Here is a 19,131-nt window from a genome sequence, read left to right as displayed (position 1 = left end):
GCTTCTGCCAGCCCAGTGCCCAGTCTGTTGCTAGCTGGTACAGAAGCTGCCGACTTGTGAGTACTGAGGCTGGGGTGCCCTCCTGCCCTGCTGCTGGCTGTGTTTCTGCCTGAAATACACTTCTGGCTTTGCAGAGGCTGCCTGGGGCTTGCCTGTGTGCACTCATGGGCATGCCCCAGCTTCTGAGTCTCCCAAGGGCCCAGCTAGGGCTGTGAAGCCCACGTCATGTGGGAGAAACATACCAGGCCCATGGGTTTCTTTCTCCTCCCAGGAGAGCCTCCTCTGACTCTCCTAGCACTCTCTGGCCACAGACCCTAACAGACCCTTTTTCACCAAGGACGCAGAGGTCTAGACAATGCATCTTACCTTGGCTGCATATCTGAACCGTGGGACAGGATGGGCTATGCAAAGTGACTCGTGCCAAGGCCCCAGACATTAAAGCTGGGTATGAGAGTTTGGGGGTTGAAAAGCCACCTGCGACCCTTCTAAGCAAAGGGTTGTTGTGTCAGAAGGACAGTGTGTTTGTGGAAACAGATCGGAATTCTGTGATTAGAAGAGAGGTGGACCTGAACCCTTGAAAAGACTGTGAGTGTTTTGGCTGTCTCTGTGTGAGCTGTGGGAACTGCATGCATCTCTTGAGCTCCTCTCTGAGCCTCTCAATTTAGGAGTTAAGTGGGAAGAGAAAAAGGGCTGTCTCGGGTGACTGAAGCCATACCTGCCTGGCATGTGAGTCAGACTTAGTCATGCCGAGGGAGGAGTGTGTCCGAGGGGTGAGGCACCACAAAAGACTGGAAGCACTGGGCCGTGAAACTCTGCGGCCACACTAGTGGTGTTAAGCCCCAGCCTTCCTGAATGTTGGTAGAGGTTGCATTTGTTTTGGTTCTGAGACAGGTTTCTTGACTGGCAACCCCGGGCTGACGTTGAACTCCTGATTCCCCTGCCTCAGCCACTAGTGTGGGAATTACAGGCTGACTGACACATATATGGTTGTAAGAACTGTACTAGGAATTCCCTCGGGGTGGAGCGTCTGGGAAGGCTTCCTGAAAGAGGTGATTAGTCATTTTCTGGCTTGTGGATTCGTATAAGGCTAGCAGAGCATACTGTCTTTGGGAGTGTCCACAGTAACAGTTGAAGAGATTTGACAGCATACCCAGCTAGACCCTTTAAGCTCAAATGAACACCCAGCCTGTCCATTTGCCAGCCTGGTGCTTGTTTAATGAATGCCACACTGATACAGTGGCCAAACAGGACAAAGGACTGCCTTGCACCCGGAAGTAAGGCTCACTGGCCCTCTCTCTGATAGACCCTGGCCTTTGACTCTGAGGCTTTTAAAACTGCCCAGCACTTAAAGACAAGGGGAACCAGGCAGCCTCTGTTGGTTGAGATGGCAGAGGGACCCAGGAAGGCTCCTCTGAAAAGCCTAAGGCTGCTGTCTGCCTGGCCCTTGGAGAACCAGGAGGACAGGAATGGAGCCGAACTTGAGGAAAAGTTGGCGTGGGGAGGGGCGCTAGGCTCGCCAGCACTGGCGCTGGGACTTTCGTCTTGGGTTTCAAGTAAACAGTCTGGGCCCTCCCCATCCCCTGCCTCCACCCCCAGCTCCTCATTCGACCGGTCTCATGTGTTTCTATTTAAGGGTTGCGAGTGAGCCCTAGTGATTGGCGGCCTCAAAGTCTCTTGACTCTTTGCTGGACCCAGGCTGTGGAGAAGTTCTCTCCCTCTCCCTCCTGAAGGGAGCCCTGCTGCCTTTTCTTTCTGGGTTTACAGGCTCCGGGTAGAGGCAGCCAACCTCCTGGACTTCCCACTCCTCTCTCTCCTTCTCTCTCTCCCCTGTTCTCTGGCCTCAGCCTCCATGGGCCGCCCACCGTGCTCCTGTGGCCCTCCTCTCACACCCCAGCCAGCCCAAGAGTCTGGAGAGATGGGAGGCCCCAGGCCTCTCTGCAGACTCCCCCATGCCGGCCTGTGACTAACTCTTCACACGCAGCAGCAAGCTTTTCCCTCAATTTCCTTGGCTTCCGTCTCTGCTTGTCTCTGCCTCTCTCCACCCCCTTCTCCTCCCCCGGCCCCTGGCTCCCCATGTCCCCGGGTCCCCGCGGTGCAGCGGGCCGGTGTGGGGCCTTGCTATATGGCCTGTCCTTGGGGCCCAGCAAGCTGCGAGCGCTGGCTACGGGCTGCTCCGCGGTGCAGAGCTGGCGACCGAGCAGCCTCCCTCGAGGGCGATGGACAGAGGGCGCCCCGGACGCGGGGCTACAGCCGGCCGCTGGCTCACCGCGTGCTTTCTGCCCTCGCCAGGTGCCGACACCAACGCCGAGCCCATGATCCTGGAACAGTACGTGGTGGTGTCCAACTATAAGAAACAGGAGAACTCGGAGCTGAGCCTCCAGGCCGGGGAGGTGGTAGATGTCATCGAGAAGAACGAAAGTGGTAAGTGCCTGGCCTTTGGCCGTCCACTCCTGGTTCCAGCCTGGCTCCTGGGCCCGGCTGGGTTTTTGTTCCTCTCCTCCTCCCCCCACCTCTGCAGCTATACGTTATTTCCATCTGGAGAGGGAGAGGGCCGAGGAGTCTGAAGCTCCCCTGTTGGTTTGGGCTGCAGGCCAGCAGTTTGCCTGGTGGTGGAAGAATGTCTCCCTGGCTTGAGGCTAATTAGCCGGCTTGTGCTAATGCAAGGCCAAGGTGGCATGGAAGCATCCGTCCCTTATTCAGGGACCGACCCAGTGCCATCTGAGGCCCACAGGAGATGGTAGCTTTTGCTCAGGGGTGCCCAATGACAGCTTTCCCGGTTGAGCTGTCTGTCTGCCAGCCAAGATCCAGGCAGGAGTGGGAGGGCCCAGCCAGCTGGTGGAGAGGGCAAGCATGACATCACAATAGCTTCCAGAGTCCCCAGACCCCTAGCAAGATGTCTGAGGAAGGGCCAGGCCCTGTGGGAGGTTGGCTAGTGTCTGGGCAGTGAGTGGGTGGTGAGCTTGACCGCCTCCTGCTGAGCTGGAAGCCACCAGGACTTGGGAAGAGGGCCCAGGCACTGAATGAAGCCAGGTCCTGGAGGGGTCCTGCAGCAGGCCACTTTGTCATGAGGAGCTGACAGAGACCATGCCCACAGCTTTCCAGGATCTGCCAGCTCCAGGGTTTTTGCAGAATGGACCAAAATCCCTTGATGCTCTTGGCAAGAAAAGGCACAGTCAGATGGAGGAAAGCCTGCTAGTCCCTGCTACAGGGAGAGCCAGAGGGTCCTTGAAACCACAACATCCTCTGCTGCTCGTCCACAGCTCACCGGGTGCCACCTGAACGGGTCCTGGGTCTTATTTTGGTTTCAGTTTCTGTTTGCTGGGGGCAGGCCCTTTATATAGGTGTACCCCAGGGATGGCATTTGTGGGCCCTTCAAGAGGGAGGCCTGTCTTTGTTTCCTTCTAATATTTTGAAGGGTCATAGTGTTCATTCTGTAGATAGAATGACTGAGGCACAGAGAGCTGGAGTGGAAACAAGTCTCCTGAGGTCAGAAAAAGTGCCCCCGACTTCTGAATGATAATGCCTCTGGGCCGCTGCAGAGACCTTAAGGAAATCTCAGTGGATATCCTTGGGGAGCACGGGGCTGGACTCCCCCTCCTGAGGTTGGTGTCGTCATCGTCCATATGAGAGTCAGGCTCTGTCCTTGTGCCTGGGTGGTTGGCAGTGACACTGCACACGTGACAGAACGTGACCTGGTGTCAGATCTTGATTCCAGGTGAACATCACCACACTGGTTCCCTGCCTATGTAACTTTATGGTGTGTTACTATCAGCCCAGTCTCCCTGATCTCTGAGGAAGCTGACACTGCCCTGGGGGTTGGCTGTGTCCCGAGTCTCTGACAGAAGGAAAGGCAACAGAGGTTGCTCCTAGGAAAAGCTGGAGCCTACTTCTGAATGCAAGGCCTGTTCCTTGGGGACTCCCCTGCTGACACATGTGCCCTGTCTTGCCACCACTGCTCTGTGACTCTGAGTAGCAGGAGGTGGTGAGCCTCCGAGTCTTTGGGGTCAGTCAGCCATTGGCCAGGATGACAGAAGAGGCTGAATATAGTGGCACATGCCTTTAATCCTAGCATTCAGGAGGCACAGGCAGACAGTGTCTGTGACTCTGAGGGTAGCCAGATCTATATAGTGAGTTTGGGGCCATCTGAGGCTAAATAGTGAGCCCCTCCCCCCAAAAAAAGTCCCCAGGGATTCATTTGCCATTCCCCTTCCCATTCCATATCTATAACCCATGGGCTCTTGCCTGGGTGAAGGAAGAACTTGGGGAAGGAGGCGGTAAGTGTGTTAGAAACAGCGTGGAGATGCCCGTTTTCTTGCTTGCCCGGGTCATCTGAGCAGCCCAGCCTGGCACAGAGACCTCATCAGACTGCTGGGCTTAGATTCTAGCTACTACCAATAGGTGGGTAACTTCAGAACCTTCATCTCTCTGGGCCTTACCCATTCCTTCTGTAAAAGGGGGATAGCCTCATGGCTGCTTGGAAGTAGGGACCAGAACAAACAGTCCCCTGAGCCCTACTGCCGTGTCTGGACTGCAGGGGGACTCTGCAGGGCCCTGGGTGTCAGATGGAGAGAACCTCGGTATCTGTGGCTTTTCTACTGTTCTGGTGGTTTGTGGAGATAGCTATGTGTGTTTGAACAAGGATCTGGGGTACCGTGGCTGTCTGTCCGTCGTCTGTCTGTCCATCGAAACCAGCATGGCTTGGATGTACATCCAGGTTAACAAGAGAGACTGGGTAGAGGAGAGAAAGTTAGATGACCAGGCTTCGGATCCTGGGAAGTGATTCTCTGGCAGGGAAGCTGGAGGCTGGATTGTTCGGGTGGTAGGTGAGGCGTGTGCATCCTGTGAGCTGGTTTTGGAAGGAGTGGTGGGTGAGGCTTCTGAGCTCTGGAACAAAGACCCAGTTGTGATGCCTTTGACCTGGGACATGGTGAGCGTGTTACGACATTTCCACTGCCATTGTTGGGCAGTAGCCCTGGTGATTAGCATCCCCCAGTCCTCTCATTGGGTGCAGGCCTCTGCCTGTGAGCTCTTTCACTAAGCTGGGAGTTGCTCAAATGGAGGGTCCATGGAATACCCAGCAACCTCTCTGGCTCTGCCTGTTTGTCAGAGATCCCCTGTGACCTGAACTACAGCCACAAGGTCATGTGGGATATGGATATGCCAGCACCATGTGTGGCTGTCATCCATCTAAAGCGGTCTGTCTGGAAGGTGTTTCCAAGCCCATAAACAGTCAGTGCCAGGCCCCAGGCTCCAGACTGAATAGGACACCTCTACTACTGGCATCATGGAGTAGTCCCCTGTGGTGGGAGACACTTTAGCCATCCAGTCACTAAAGTAACAGGCAAAGAGTTTAGGTGATTCTTAGTATTCAAAAGCTGAGCTCTCTCCCTCCAAAAAGGCCCTGGGGAAGGCTAAGAATTCACTGATCTTGAGCCCTAAGTGGATATCCTGTGTCGATGACATGTGGATTAGAGGCATGGACCGGTCAAGATGGTCACAGGTCTCCCTGAAACATCCTGGCAAAAGACGTTGCTCAGATCCTGCTGGCCTGCTCTTCTCAGGGAATGGGGTAGTAGTGGTTAAATTGATCCTTTGAACTTGGGGGTAGGCATGGGTTGAGAAGGTCTCAAGAGGGTGATGTGTTCCCTTACTGAGGATAACCCTCCCCGAGGATCACACATATGGGCAGACATCACAAGCACCTTTTAAGATCAAACAGAAAGAGCCCATATAGGAAGACTATTCTCTTCCAGCCAGTGGGATCACATAGAGCAGCTTGGTCCCTTTACCATCCAGTGGGTCACACCGGGGCCTGCAACAGCCACTGTTCCTTTGTGGAAACCCCTTGACCCTTCAACCTTTGGTACCCGACATATCTCCTTGTAGAACGTTCTCGTATCTTGGAGAGCATATCAGCTGCACCTTCTGGCAGGCGCGGCCGGTCTGTCGTCTGCAGACTGGTGATGTCAAGGTCCTGGTTGCTGGTTTCCATGTTGAGCAAAGCTGCCTCCAGCTTTCCAGGAGTGTTTCCTTCCAAGACTGCAGCCAGGGCAGGGAGTGTGGAGATGAGTCAACAGGATTTCTCCTGCTTCAGCTTCTATCCCTCATCTTCGCTTACTTCCTGGCATTGGTGTGATACACGGAAGGTTCTCACCGTTCCTTGGAAGCAAGGGATGTTGAGCTCTTGTCAATCCACTCAGTTTCCCGGTGAGAAAGCTAAGCCTTGGGATCTCTATCCCCCCTGAGCAGCGCTTCAGTACATTTGATCTGTGACTAAAGGCTGGAAATTCCTCTAACTTGCTCAAGAGACTGTTGAAAGATTACGGGAGAATCTCACAGAGCCAAGAGTGAGATGTGAGTCCCAACCTTGAGAAGGCTGAGGCTGGGACTGGGAGCAAAGGTCACCACAGGCCTTGCTCTTGTCCTTTCTTGGCTCCATCTCTGCCTTCCCCTCATGCTTGAGTGTGTGTGTGCATCTACTGTATATGCATGTGCACTTGTGTGTGTGTGTGTGTGTGTGTGTGTGTGTGTGTGTGTGTGTGTGAACGTGTTTGAGTGTGCATGTGTGCTCTGTTCCCTCCCTCTTTGGTACCACACTGACTCAGAGCACAGCTGTGCACTTCTCACTGCACACCAGCTAGTCCTCTTTTCATTCATCCAAGATGGCAGCTTGTTTACACCGGGTAATTCGCATGCCCCAGCCTCCTTGATTTTTCCCATTGAGATAGCTACCAACCATTTGCTGTAGCCTCTGGTTCTGAGTTCATATTTTAAAGTTTGAGCTGGAAACTTGCACACTTGTGGCCCTGGTTCGTGGGCAGGCTGAGGCAGGAGAATCATTTGAGTCTACAAGTTGGAGGCTCATTGGAGAAACATAGGGAGATATCCTGTCTTTCACAGACACACACACAGAGAGATACAAAGAGAGAGAGAGAGAGAGAGAGAGAGAGAGGGAGAGAGAGACATATGAATATATTCTTATCAATCCACTAACTTTCCAGTGAGAAAAGGGATTGTGTATATGAATACACACACACACACACACACACACACACACACACACACACATGAATCTGACTGACTTCTTGTCAGCCAATGGATTAACAGCCCTTAGCTGAGATACATAGCCCTAATTAAGTCAGCAGAACCCAGAAGAGTTGCCGCAGGGGTGTGTGGTCATGACTACATAGCTAGCCTCTTCAGCATCGACTGTTGGAGGCATGTTCTATTGTTACTCTGTGTGTGTGTGTGTGTGTGTGTGTGTGTGTGTGTGTGTGTGTGAGATTTGAGAGACTGTGTATGTAAGCAGAAGGTATGTATGCGAGAACCTGAAATTCAGATACTGGGTTTCAGATCTAGTTTTGTGGGCCGAGGAAGCTGCTCTGTGGTGGAGTGCTTGCTTAACATAGTCAAGGCCTGGATTTCACCCCGGCCCTGGAAGGGAAAGGAGGAAGGAAGGAAGAAGGAAGGAAGGAAGGAGGGAGGGAGGGGAAGAAGAGGGAGGGAGGGAGAGAGAGAGAGAGAGAGAGAGAGAGAGAGAGAGAGAGAGAGAGAAGAAGCATGCTGAAAGCCTGGATTTCACTCCCAGCACTATAAGGAAAGAAGGAAGAGGAAGGAGAGAGGGAGGGAGAGAGAAAGAAAGGAGTGTGGGCAAGGGAGAGAGAGAGAGAAAGAGAGAGAGGGAATCCAATGTTACCCTGGCATTAGGAACAAGAATCAATTTGCTTCTTTAAAAAATTTTGTTTTAGATTTCTTTATTTTACTTTATGTATATCAGTGTTTGCCTTCATGTGTGTATGTCCACCACATACATACCTGGTGCCTGCAGAGGCCAGAAGAGGGCATCCAGTTCTCTAGCACTGGAGTTATTGATGGACATATGGGTGCTGCAAACTGAGTGCAGGTCCTCTGTAAGAACAACAAGCGCTGTTAACTGAGCCATCTTTCTAGCCCTTCAGTTTTCTTTTTCCAAATTAAACGAGGGCAGCGGTCTGTACCACAGGGGCTGTTCATAAAGGTGAGATGTTCTGTGCATGGGGCTCATTAATACGCTCATTTGTTCATTTCATGTTATTTGAATAAGTCCTTTGTCCCAGGCACTGTGATAACTGCTTATATACCCACAGGGTTCATAGCTAATGGTGTGTGAAGTCAAGCTCTTAAGATGGAGGCTGTATTGTGAGGCTAGGGTAGCTTTAATTTTGTTTGTTTGTTTGTTTAGTTTTTCGAGACAGGGTTTCTCTGTATAGCCCTGGCTGTCCTGGAACTCACTCTGTAAACCAGGCTGGCCTCGAATTCAGAAATCCACCTGCCTCTGCCTCCCAAGTGCCAGGATTAAAGGTGTGCGCCACCACCGCCCGGCCTGTTTGTTTGTTTTTTAACTTACATTTATTTCTTAGGAGTAGGGGGCTGCCAGGAGGCATTCATGTGGACTTTGGAGGATCAGACATAAGAGGAGATTCTCTCCTTCTACTGGGTCAATCCTGGAGCTGGAACTCACGTGGTTATACTTGGTGGCAAGCAGCCCTACCCACTGGTCGATCTCACCCACTTGGCAAAGCTTTATAGGCTTTCCGCTGTCTTGAGTTGACTCTGTTTAGTTTCTAAGTCTTGTGCTTAAACTTTGCTTGACGAAGGAACAACCTGAATGCTGTCCCAGATTTCCAGGCTGTGCTGCCTAAGAAACGGACACCCCAGTAAAGACATGCTAGGCTGTTTTAGAAAGGGCAGTCCATTGCCAGGTGCATTGCAGATTAATGAACCACCATCCCTAGCCAAAACAGCCTGGTCAGAGTGAGCTCCCCGAGCCAGTGTTCGTCTGGAGGTATTGTCTGGCCCTCACAAAGTCCTGTTGGAGCATCAGAAAGCCTTGCTCTCTGATAGCTTGTGTCCTCCTAAATGCATGTGTGTCCCTGCTGTACTTGCCTAGTCAGCAATTCCTGAGTCCCTTCTGGTCCAAGGCCATCTCTGGTATGCAGTGTGTTCACTTCATGACGCTGGCTGGAGGAGAAAGGGCCAGAGAGCATAAATCCCTGAGCAACCGAGCCCGGGGCCCGTCAGCCCAGCCTCATTCACTGAAGGACAGAGATTATCTTAGAACTGAGATTGTAGAATGATCTCTTAGTGAAAATCTCAGGCTCCAAGGCACATAGACCTGGTTGTGACTTTGATTTCTTTGTGTCCCTTGGGAAATTTCTTGGATTCTCTTAAGGGTCAATTTTCTTACCTTCATAACAAGGGACAACCGTACAGCCATACTGCAAAGTTGGAATCCTCTAACTCAAAAGGGTTCCATGTTCAGGAACAGAGACACAGTGAGTGCCAGTGCATCATAGCAAAGCTAGGTCCCTGGACTGGGAACTTGCAATGATGTTAGATGGCAGTGTTGGCCCAACATGCACAAAGCCCTGGTTTGACCCCTAGTACCACATAAACTACGCGTGATGGTGCACATCTGTAATCCCAGCACTTGGGAGGTAGAGACAGGAGGATCCGAAGATCGAGTTCATCCTTGGCTACATAGCAATTTGGAGGCCAGTCTGGGCTATGCGAGATCCTGTCTCAAAACAAAACCATACCAGACTGGTTCAGCAATGCACATTTTACCGTCCTGGGCCAGTTAACAGCTCTGTGGGCCCGTGAGGCAGAGGTAGCAGCAGAGGGACTACTGCCCATGACTTTAGGACTGCACCTGCCAGAGCCACCTCCTTTGGAGCTCTTAATTTGCACAGTTGTCCTTGTCCCAGCCTGTGACAAAAGAGAAGGGCTTGTGACAGAGACCAGATTCAAGAACAAATGCCTTCAACCAGGGTGCTTTACACAAGGCTGGCAGTGACGAGGCCCAGGTAGGAGAGCACCATACCGACCATCCAGGTTCTGTCATCTGGTGCGGAGCTCAGGTGCTGGGGGTCAAGACTGGGCCTAGGGGGACGGGGCTTCTAGGAGGGGCCCTAGAAAATGAACACATTCCAGTGGGCAGAGGGGAGTGTGGGGTGGTGGGCGGGGACTAGACACTCAAAGCAGAAGCTCTGTGGAAAGTTTGGCAGCCCTATGTCAGTTAGCCCCAGACTTCTGTAAGCAGAAGGGCTGCCAGCTGAGGGGAGCTTGGCACCCACCTTCTTGGCTCTCAAGGAGGGTGGCAGGAGCAGGTGTTGGGGGACGAGGGGGCTCTAGAAATAGTGTTTCCTTCAAGCTACACGAGCCATGGCTGGGTTAGGAAGGCATCCAAGAGTTTGTCAGGACCGAGCGCTCGCAACCCCATGCCAGGAACCAGCTGCCAGGTGATAGGGCAGGGCAACCGGTGCTGGGTTTTCCCTCTGTCGCACTTCCAACCTGCTGAGATTGAACAAGAGCAACCAGTCACCTTCACCTGACACTGTCTCTGCAGACAGAGGTGTCCCGACTCTTCTGATTGAATCCACTCTGGCCTGTGAGTTGGCAGTCCTGGAGAGCCTGCCCACCTCTCACCACACACACACACACACACACACACACACACACACACACACACACACACACACACGTAGGCACACACACACACACACACACACACACGTAGGCACACACGTAGGCACACACACACACATGCACACGTGCGTCTAGATGCCTTTGTCCCCCAGTAGAAGTGACAAGTCTCACTCCACAGCTGAAGCATAGGGAGAGACTCCTCCCATGTGTCCTCGGCTCTTATGTAACGGACCTTCGCTAAGTGCAGGGTGCTTTGTGGGGAGTGTAATTTGTCAGAACCTCAGGGAATTTGGGGTTGAAAAATTGCCCCTGTTCTCTCCCCAGCTTACCCTGTGGCTGCTGATATCACACACTTCAGCACTTGGGTTTTCAGTAATCATTGTGGTAGCTGAGGGTAGCCCACGGCAACCACCCTCATTCCTCTCAGCATCTTTTCAGACTCCATAACCTCATCCTCTAGGTGTCCAGGGCTGACCGAGAATCCTAGCCTTAAGGGGGGGGGAATCAACTAGGGCGACCCAGTTAGCTCACATGACCTGAAAAGCCTTGTGGGAGTCAGTGTTCCAGGGGGTTCCCCAGCTTGGAGCCCGTTGAATCCCCCAAAGCAGAGGGAAGCTCCTGGTTCCTATAGCCCAAGGGCATCTCCTCCTGATTGAAATGTGTGATATGAAACTATCATTTGAGTTTCACTGGCTCAGCCCATGATCTCTACTTCCCTTCCTAGCTGGGCATCTCTCAGGTTCCTGCTAAAATTCATTTGTTTCTCTCAAGCTTCTATTGGACTGGATTGTGGGGAAATGGCCCAGGACAGCCACAGGGGGTGACAGAAAGCCAAACTCAGGGTCAGTCTGCCAAGGATTAATGGTAAAGTGAGCAAACTGCCTAGATCTGAAACGGACACATGGTAGCCGTCTCCCTCTTCTATGGTCTGATCTGTCAGGATGGGCATAGCCACCTTTGGCTCGCCATGTCTTGAAACCTAAATGGCTAGAAGTCTGGATGTCTGTTCTGTGCAGTGCCTGCTGGGAATCATCATGGGAGAGGTCTCGGCCACCTGGGGAAAAGCCTGCCCCTGCCAGCTAGCCAGGGATTTTGAGCGTTTTCCAAGGTCATCTCTTTCTGAATCATAATATTTTAAGTTTCACGGATACAAAAGCATGCCACTTTTTAAGCCTCTTGGTAAGAGGCAAGCTGGGGCTTGGTGTTCTCTCTCTCTCTCCAAGGAGGAAACTGAGACCCAGAGAAGTGAGGTGACTTGTCCCAGGGTTGCACGGCTGGGAATGCAGGCGTGAGCTTTATGGAGCCATAGTCTGTCTAGGTCAGGCTTGCAGCCTGGAGTTCGAGTCTTTGGAAGGGCAAACCCCAGAAGGCTTTACTGTGTGACTTCCCCATACCCACATGCTGGGAAGCAGAGGTCAGTTCCTCTGGAACAGAGAAGGGCCAAGAGCTGCATGTCAGAAAGACTCTGAAGGAGGGTGGAGAAGGTGTCCTGCCTTCCCCTTCTTGGCTTCCCAGGTCCTTGGGGAGGGGGGGCTGGATTGTGTGAGTGGTAAGTCTGGAGGGGCTTGGGTCTAGCCTGAGCTCTGCCTCCCTGGCACTACATAACAGAGTCCATGTTGCCGTCCTCTGCTTGTAACCAAACAGAACCATCTAGCCCCTCTCTTCCAGCCCCATACCATATGGAATAGATCTTCCATCTTTGTCTCCTCTCTTCCCTCTATGGCTGCCTTCAGTACTCAGGGACATCCTGCTTCCATAGCAGGCAGGCATCGAGAACCTACTGTGTGACCCATGGGCATGCATAGGACTGGGCAGAACATTGGACAGGAATCCGCCATTGTCTTGCCCTTGCCGACAGTGACATCCCTGAGACTCAATGTATAGTCCAGATACTGTGAGCCCAATTACATTCACCATGTAAAGCCAAAAACAAGGTGAGGATGACCACGGGAAGCTAGGATTCAAGGTGGCACGTGGACTAGGCACTGTGGGGTTTGTGGGCTGGGTAGAGAGAAGACTTCTGAAGAAGGCGAATCTTGAACTAAGGAGTAGCAGGCGACTCGCCAGGGCAGAGAAGTCAGACTTTGCCTGCAGAATGATAGGTAGAAGGGACTGATAAGATCTGGCCGGAGGGAGGAAGTTGCCCTTGAGTGGCTGAGTTCAGCTGTAGTAAGTAGACTGAAAGGACCTACTGTGTGATATCAAATAGCAGTTATTCCCTGCCGTGCAGAGGGAAGGAGGTGGGCATGGCTCTGGGACTTTGATAGGGGGAGCCAGCCTCTAAGGCCTTAGAGGTAATGTAACAGGTAGCAGTGCATGGGAGCAGGGCTTGCCCGCCACTCTACCTGCCAAACCACTGCTCCCAACTGGGCCCTTTAGGCTGTAGCTGAGACTCACTTCCCCAGCCCTGCGGAGACTCATTTCCCTAACAAGTCTGCAAACGCAGTCGGAAAACGCAGGCTTGCTCTTCTAGCCTAGACTCTAGAGTAAGCTGGGGACTAGCTGGTGTGCTCCAGAGAATGCAGACTGCCCATGGCTGGCTGAGTCCCCAGCAGACCCCAGACTCTGCTCCTGCAGCTTCTCCTCAAGGTCTCTGTTGCGGTTGGCTAGGTACCCAGGCTTGGTGCTCCCGAACGCTCTGTCTTTCTCATTTGTTTCCTGTTCTCTCAGCCTGCTGTGGCTCCTTATGCTCACCTGTTTGAGTTGTGGGCTGGTTTGAGCATGTTTGTTGGGAGGAGATAGATAGCAGCCAAGTGTGGCAAGAACACGGGGCCTTAGGTCCCTGTACCAGCCAGCACCTACAGCATCAAGCACAAGCTCCTACTGTGGCCGGCTTGACTGGCTGACATCTCTAGCCTGATGGTGCTTGCTGCCAGCTCCAGGCACCCACTTCTTGCCAGAGGCAACTGGGTCAAGGGATTGCCACTTGGCACAGCACTCAGAGTGTCGTATTAATGGGCAGAGTTGTAGAACCATTCTGGAAGGAAGCCAGGCTTTGCATAAGGTATTCTTGGTCAGACTGGGCTCTAAGTTCAGCTACCAGTTAATGGGTTACCTCAAGCCACTTTGTCCCTTAGAACACCAGCTGTCCTTGTCCGAAGGGTAGAGGGGTGACAGCAGTGCCCACACTTGCTTCTTGGATCTGGAGCTCCCCTGTTCCCTAACCACTGCAATTTTATCAACCAAGCTAAATGTAATCTCTCTGTCCCATGGTGTGGAGTTATGCTACACACACACACACACACACACACACACACACACACACACACAGGCCTGTGTAAACATACAGTCTCTCTCTACACAGGAGGCCCAGGGGAGGGGACAGTGGCCATGTTGACCATCTCCCAGCCAGCTCTCCCCAGCTGCCAAATGGGTCAACGGCTACAAGTGTCCCTGGGTTTGTAACAATGATCACAGGCATCGTGGGCTCCTGGACACCTTTGGAAGTGACTTTTCGAGGCCAAATGCTTTGCAGATTAAATTTCCGGAGAGAGAACAGCTGGCTTCCCTGAGCCGCTTCTTACTGTGGGAGCAAAGGGGCTTCCATGTGTGCGTGCAGTGTTCTCCGGGATGAAAGGAAGAGGGAGAGGGTCCAGTGCCCCTCCCTCCTGCAGATGACATCAGCCACTGGGGCAGCTGCTGCTTCATGGATTCTCTAGGACGTGCCTGGAACAGAAAGAATTTTATGATAGGGTTTCGGGGTGGCTTTCCCCCCTCTTTAAATAATGTTTTTGAGGAGTTGCCATGGAGAACTGTTGGAAGCAGAGGGGCTGATGAATGTCTTTGGTCATGTCAGATGAGGACAAGATTACCCAAGTGAGGGAGAGTGTCCCTCCCGTCAGCAAGACTGTGGGGTTCCAGGGCTGCCCTGCCAGAAAGCTAGGGCCATAATCACAAACAGACTGTGATCACTTACAACCAGAAGTATTACTTTAGACTCTTGGCTTTGGTGGGGAAGAATGTAGCTTCCCTCGGCCCCTCCCCCACCCCCTCAAGTTTAAACAAGATCTGTGAAAGCCATAGCTCTGGGCCTTAAAGAGGCCAGAATTCAAGCCAGGGAGCCTTCTCACGGGCCCAGCTTTGGCGAGCTCCACTGAGCAACACTGGTGTTGGGCCTGGGAATCGCCTGGAGCGATTTGCCTCCCCCATTCCTCTTTGAGGTGAACTGGGGAATCCTCCTTTTCCCAGGGTCTTCCTGTCTTCCTGAGACGTCCTCTCCGCCGACACACTGGCCAGCCAAGTAGCCAGCCTTTCTCTCCACCCATGTCATATACGCTCACAGTATGTGATGAGGGAGGCCAGATAGCTGTCTCAAAGACGAATACAGCTCAGCACACTGGGATGCCGGGGTCTAGCCTAGGGGTGGGAGCGATGTCTCATCCTTTCCCCTACCTCAACTGGTGCTTCCCAGGTGAGCCTCGGGTAGACTGTCCCACTCCTAGGCATTAGTATGGGAGAGCCATGGCTTCTTAGAGGGCATGGTACCAGGCGCTAAGCAGATCTTGGGGGCTGTGTAGACCTTGTCGCCAGAGGGGGATTGTAACTAGCTTGAAAAGAGTTAGCTCATCATCCGGGCTTTGCATAAGGAAACTTAGCATCCAGGGGCCCAGCACTCTCCTAGGCTTCAATGAATAGGGGAATACAAGTGTACCTCATTGGATCCAAAGGGCTGCTGCTTACAGTGGGGTCAAAGCTTTTGACATCGACATAGCCACAGGGAACATTTTAGACCTCTGTCCAGTCCGCCCTGAACAGCCCTGTCTCTCCAACCCCATGAAGACAGCCCACCGCCTTGTAGATGTGGTTCCCAGGTGGGAAACTGGATGAGATCTAAGCCAACATGGGCAGGTTCAGATCTAGAGGCCAAGGCAGGAGGAAGAGGGTAGCGACACGGCGTTCCCATTTAAGGGTCAGGCTAGGCTGACGACATGTCATTTCCAACAATGCTTCTCCTCTGTGAAACGACATTGTAGCATGCCGTGGCTAAGGGCTAGCAACTTAGATGGGAGCATCTTGGGCTGTCATCGCCTTAGTGTATTTAGAGGAAGAAGATGCTCATAGCCCATCTCTGCTCCCCCACGCTCTGCCATTTAGGCTCTAGCTAGGCCTTCTCACTAAAGAGTATTTCTAGAATGGAGTTCCCCCTCCAAGAGCTCAGAATGGGTCGGACAACATGGCAGCTGGGAGATGAGAATGTGGAGAGCAATCTTAAGTCAGTTACCTCTCCAGCATCCTCTCTCATCTCTGCCAGAAGAGAGATTATTGATCAGCCTTCTTCAAAGTGGAGAAATCCAGAGACAGGCAAAGAAGCAGGCGTGTAGTCAGGGGAGACATTAGAAGCTTTTGTTCATTTCTTCGCACACAGACCTTTAGTGCCTGCTGTGTGTGCCAGGCACAGAGATGTGTTCCAAAGACTTTCGTGAGAGTTACGCATCATTGCTCAGCTAAGAGGACCTTCCCCACGTCCCTCCCTTCTAGTGTTGGCAGTATTGGGAAAGCTGCCTCTCTGATTGGTAATCCTATGTGTCTATCACCACTGTGTGGCCAGTCACTGTGGAGAGTATGTAGCAAGCTGGGCATGGACTAGGGGGATATCTGGTTTGAGGTGATATTTCTCTGACACTGGGGTAGCATCTACATTAGACACATTCTCAGAAACCAAGGAAATAAGCTGGTGCTGGGAGACATGCAAGTGAGGTGGGACAGGAAGTATGGACAGCCTCTTTCTTACTACAGACCCCTCCAAGATGGTCATCCCAGGGCAAGGTGGGCTAGTGGCTCCAAGATGGCCATCCCAGGACACAGTGGGCTAGCGACTTGCTGCTTTCTGGAGGCAGAGTATAAGAAGCCTTTGCATGCAGCGTGTGAGTGGTCTAGGATTGCGTTTATGCCAGGCACAGGCAGAATGCCCTTTCCTATGGTTATCACCCCTACAGTCCTGCACAGTGTAGGAATGCGACCTCCGCCGTCCAGATCACACAGCCATGGCCACAGAGCTCCGTAGTCCAGCCCTTCACACGTGCTGTGCAGCACCCAGGTAACCAACCCTCTGTGGTTTTGTAGGCGCTGGGAAAGACACCACGGCAAGGAGCTGTTTTTGTTCTCAGGAGTAAGGGGAGCAAGTCTCTGGGGTAGGCCCCTCGAGAGCTCCAAGTTGTACCCATTAGGGAGGGCTTCTTTGTGGGTCCTGGTCTGTGAACCTGTGCATATGGTCCCAATGGAGCCTATGGCCAGACTGCATGGCTTCCTCAGATGAGCACCTCCTCCCTACACCATTCCTCTAGGAGCCTTAACCCGGGAGTAGGCCTGTCCCTGGTGAGTGGCCTTCTGTCCTCCCTGAAGTTCGACTTTCCATTCCTATGAGGGGAGAGGCCCAAGTAGAATGTTCCAGCTGGGTTCACCACCAGGTTGCAGGGGCTCCAGCTCTCACGGATGGGAGTGTCTGCCTCCTGCATGGCCCGGGTCATTTAGACAGCCAACAACAATAGTCTACGTCAGTTCCCTAGGTCAGATCTCCCTGAGTGAGAGGAGGTGCTGTGCGTAACTTCCCAGCACTAGGGAACTGGAGGAAGAAGGATTGCCCAAGGAATAGCTGCACTCCATTCTAGGAAGATAGAAGGCTCTGGGCTAGAGAGATGGGGGCTGAGGAGAACCAGCCCAGCACCAGCTCACATGGACCCCAGGAGCTGAGCGCCGGAGATCTTGAGCCTGTGCCGAGAGGACAAGGATCACTACATCACTACGTACATCTGCTCTCAGCAACCACTAAGCCCCTTCTCTTTCCAGAACACCCAAGCCAGGCTGGGGCTCCACAGGATGCTGTCCCCAGAGAGCTCTCTCTGTAGCGGGGCCACGGTCAACTCAAACCTCAGGTCAAAGCGCTGGTAGCTGAGGGGAGGGAACCCTAGGGGCAGCAGAGAGAGCGAGCCAGAACTTCACAGAGAGGGTGGCATGGAGGACAGGGCCTGAACACAGTGACAAAACAGAGAAGCCAACGCAAGAGAGAACTCTGAGTCCCACGGGGCCCCAAAGAACAAGACAGAAATCCTCTCCCCCAAGGGACCATGAAATACTAGTTCTCAGCTCCCACGCTACCAAGTAGCCAGCCTGTGACTAGCAAGCTGGTGACCGACATGCAGCTAACTGTCCGCTCCAGGCTTTCTGTCTATAAAATTGGGATAATGCTTGAGTCCCGTGTGGCTTATAGAGAAAGAGAATAATAGCCAAGCGGTAGTTACTTCCTATCCTTCTCTGCCAGGAAGGGGTAGGCAACCACTGAGTCCCTGGCAGTATGTGACATCTGCGGGCAACAGGGGTCTGGTGGATTCCTGAATTTCCCCTATCCTCCAGCAACCTAGAGTCTTTCTAGAACAAAGGAGGTCTGTCCCCATTCTTCAGAAGGAGTAGTTTGTAGGCTACTCAAAGTTTGCTGAGGGCCGAGCTGTGTGTAGCCCACGGCCTGCAGAATGTTAACTCACCGCACTAGGTCAGGGTTTCCCAGAGAGCGGTTTGTACACACGTGCTGCGGGATACCTGCTGAGTAGCTCTTTATCTCCTCGCTTTTCTCTCACTCCACATCAGGTCAAGGAGAGAGTGTTCACTGCGGTTCCTAGAGTGTCAGTATGTTGGCTGATAGCCTTTTAAAGGAGGGGAAATCTGACCTATTCGAGGATCTTGCTGCACGTGCCTCAGTGTCTTGCTAAACCTCAATTGAGACATTGATTGCTGTATGACTTTTTCCAGTTATCTTCTACTTGGGATCGTGGTTTTCCATTCAGTGTATGGCACAGGAAAACATCTTTCTGAAAAGCATATTTACATTTTTTTTAAGTTGTCAGCTGAAGCACACACGAGTACAGGTGTTGTTCAGGTGGCCTGATGGGTTGTGTGAGGGCTTGGGGGACCCCAGGTGGGACACCTTCTCCTGTCCCACAGTGTACTAAGGTGACACCAGCAGCTCCCAATTTCCAACCGGGAAAGGAGCCTGGAAAAGCCTGGGCATCGGTGGTGGCTGCTCCCCATACCACGCAGAGGAATCCACGTTGTCAGAAAGCTGCTGACGTCAGGCGGTGCAGAATTTTTGCGAGCCCTCTATTTAAAATTCCCCAGAAATTAAATAAGGAGGGTTAGGAGGGAGGAATGCCCTCAGCAAATTGTAGACTGGGTTTGCTTTGTTTATGGAGATGGTCTTTAAAGTTGCAGTTGCCCCCGTTTTATTTTTGCCCAATTGGAGAGGGGCCGGGCTCAGCTGGGAGGGCAGCTACATCGCTTAGTAGAAGCCTACACAGTTCTACAGCCAAGAGACCGCTGGTTTTAGCAAAGAGAGAACAGGGAAATCATACACAAACGCATCCATGTGCCCATCTTAGGTACTGGGAGAAGGAACACTCGCTGCTCCAGAGGACTCAGGTTCCATTCCCAGCACATGCACACACCAGGAGGCTTACAACCACTTGTAACTCCAGTTCCAAGGCATGCAACACCTTCTTCTGGCCTCCAAAGGCACTTGTATGCACAAGATACGCACTCACAAAAACAAAACAAAACAAAACAAAACTAACAGGCAAAAATAAAACAAGTAAAATCACCAGACAACCTGGGAACTGCATCAGCAATGGGATCCCTCATGAGATCCTGGGTCCCCCCCCCCCCCCCCCCCCCCCC

The 19,131-nt window shown here is 52.5% G+C and overlaps 1 protein-coding gene across 5 annotated transcripts in view; it reads left to right on the top strand.

Moving 5' to 3' along the window:
• Window positions 1-19,131, top strand: part of Sh3pxd2a (SH3 and PX domains 2A) — a 210,116-nt gene that overhangs the window by 152,005 nt on the left and 38,980 nt on the right. For all 5 annotated transcript variants that reach the window (XM_031390612.1, XM_031390609.1, XM_031390611.1 and 2 more), the window contains one exon: window positions 2,290-2,421. In XM_031390612.1, the coding sequence (XP_031246472.1) occupies window positions 2,290-2,421 (132 nt within the window). The remainder of the gene's footprint in view (window positions 1-2,289; window positions 2,422-19,131) is intronic.

Source organism: Mastomys coucha, unplaced genomic scaffold (genome assembly GCF_008632895.1).
Source record: "Mastomys coucha isolate ucsf_1 unplaced genomic scaffold, UCSF_Mcou_1 pScaffold21, whole genome shotgun sequence".
NCBI classification, from domain to species: Eukaryota; Metazoa; Chordata; class Mammalia; order Rodentia; family Muridae; genus Mastomys; species Mastomys coucha.
The sequence above is the reverse complement of the archived record's forward strand: the minus strand, read 5'-3'. Positions and strand labels throughout refer to the sequence as shown.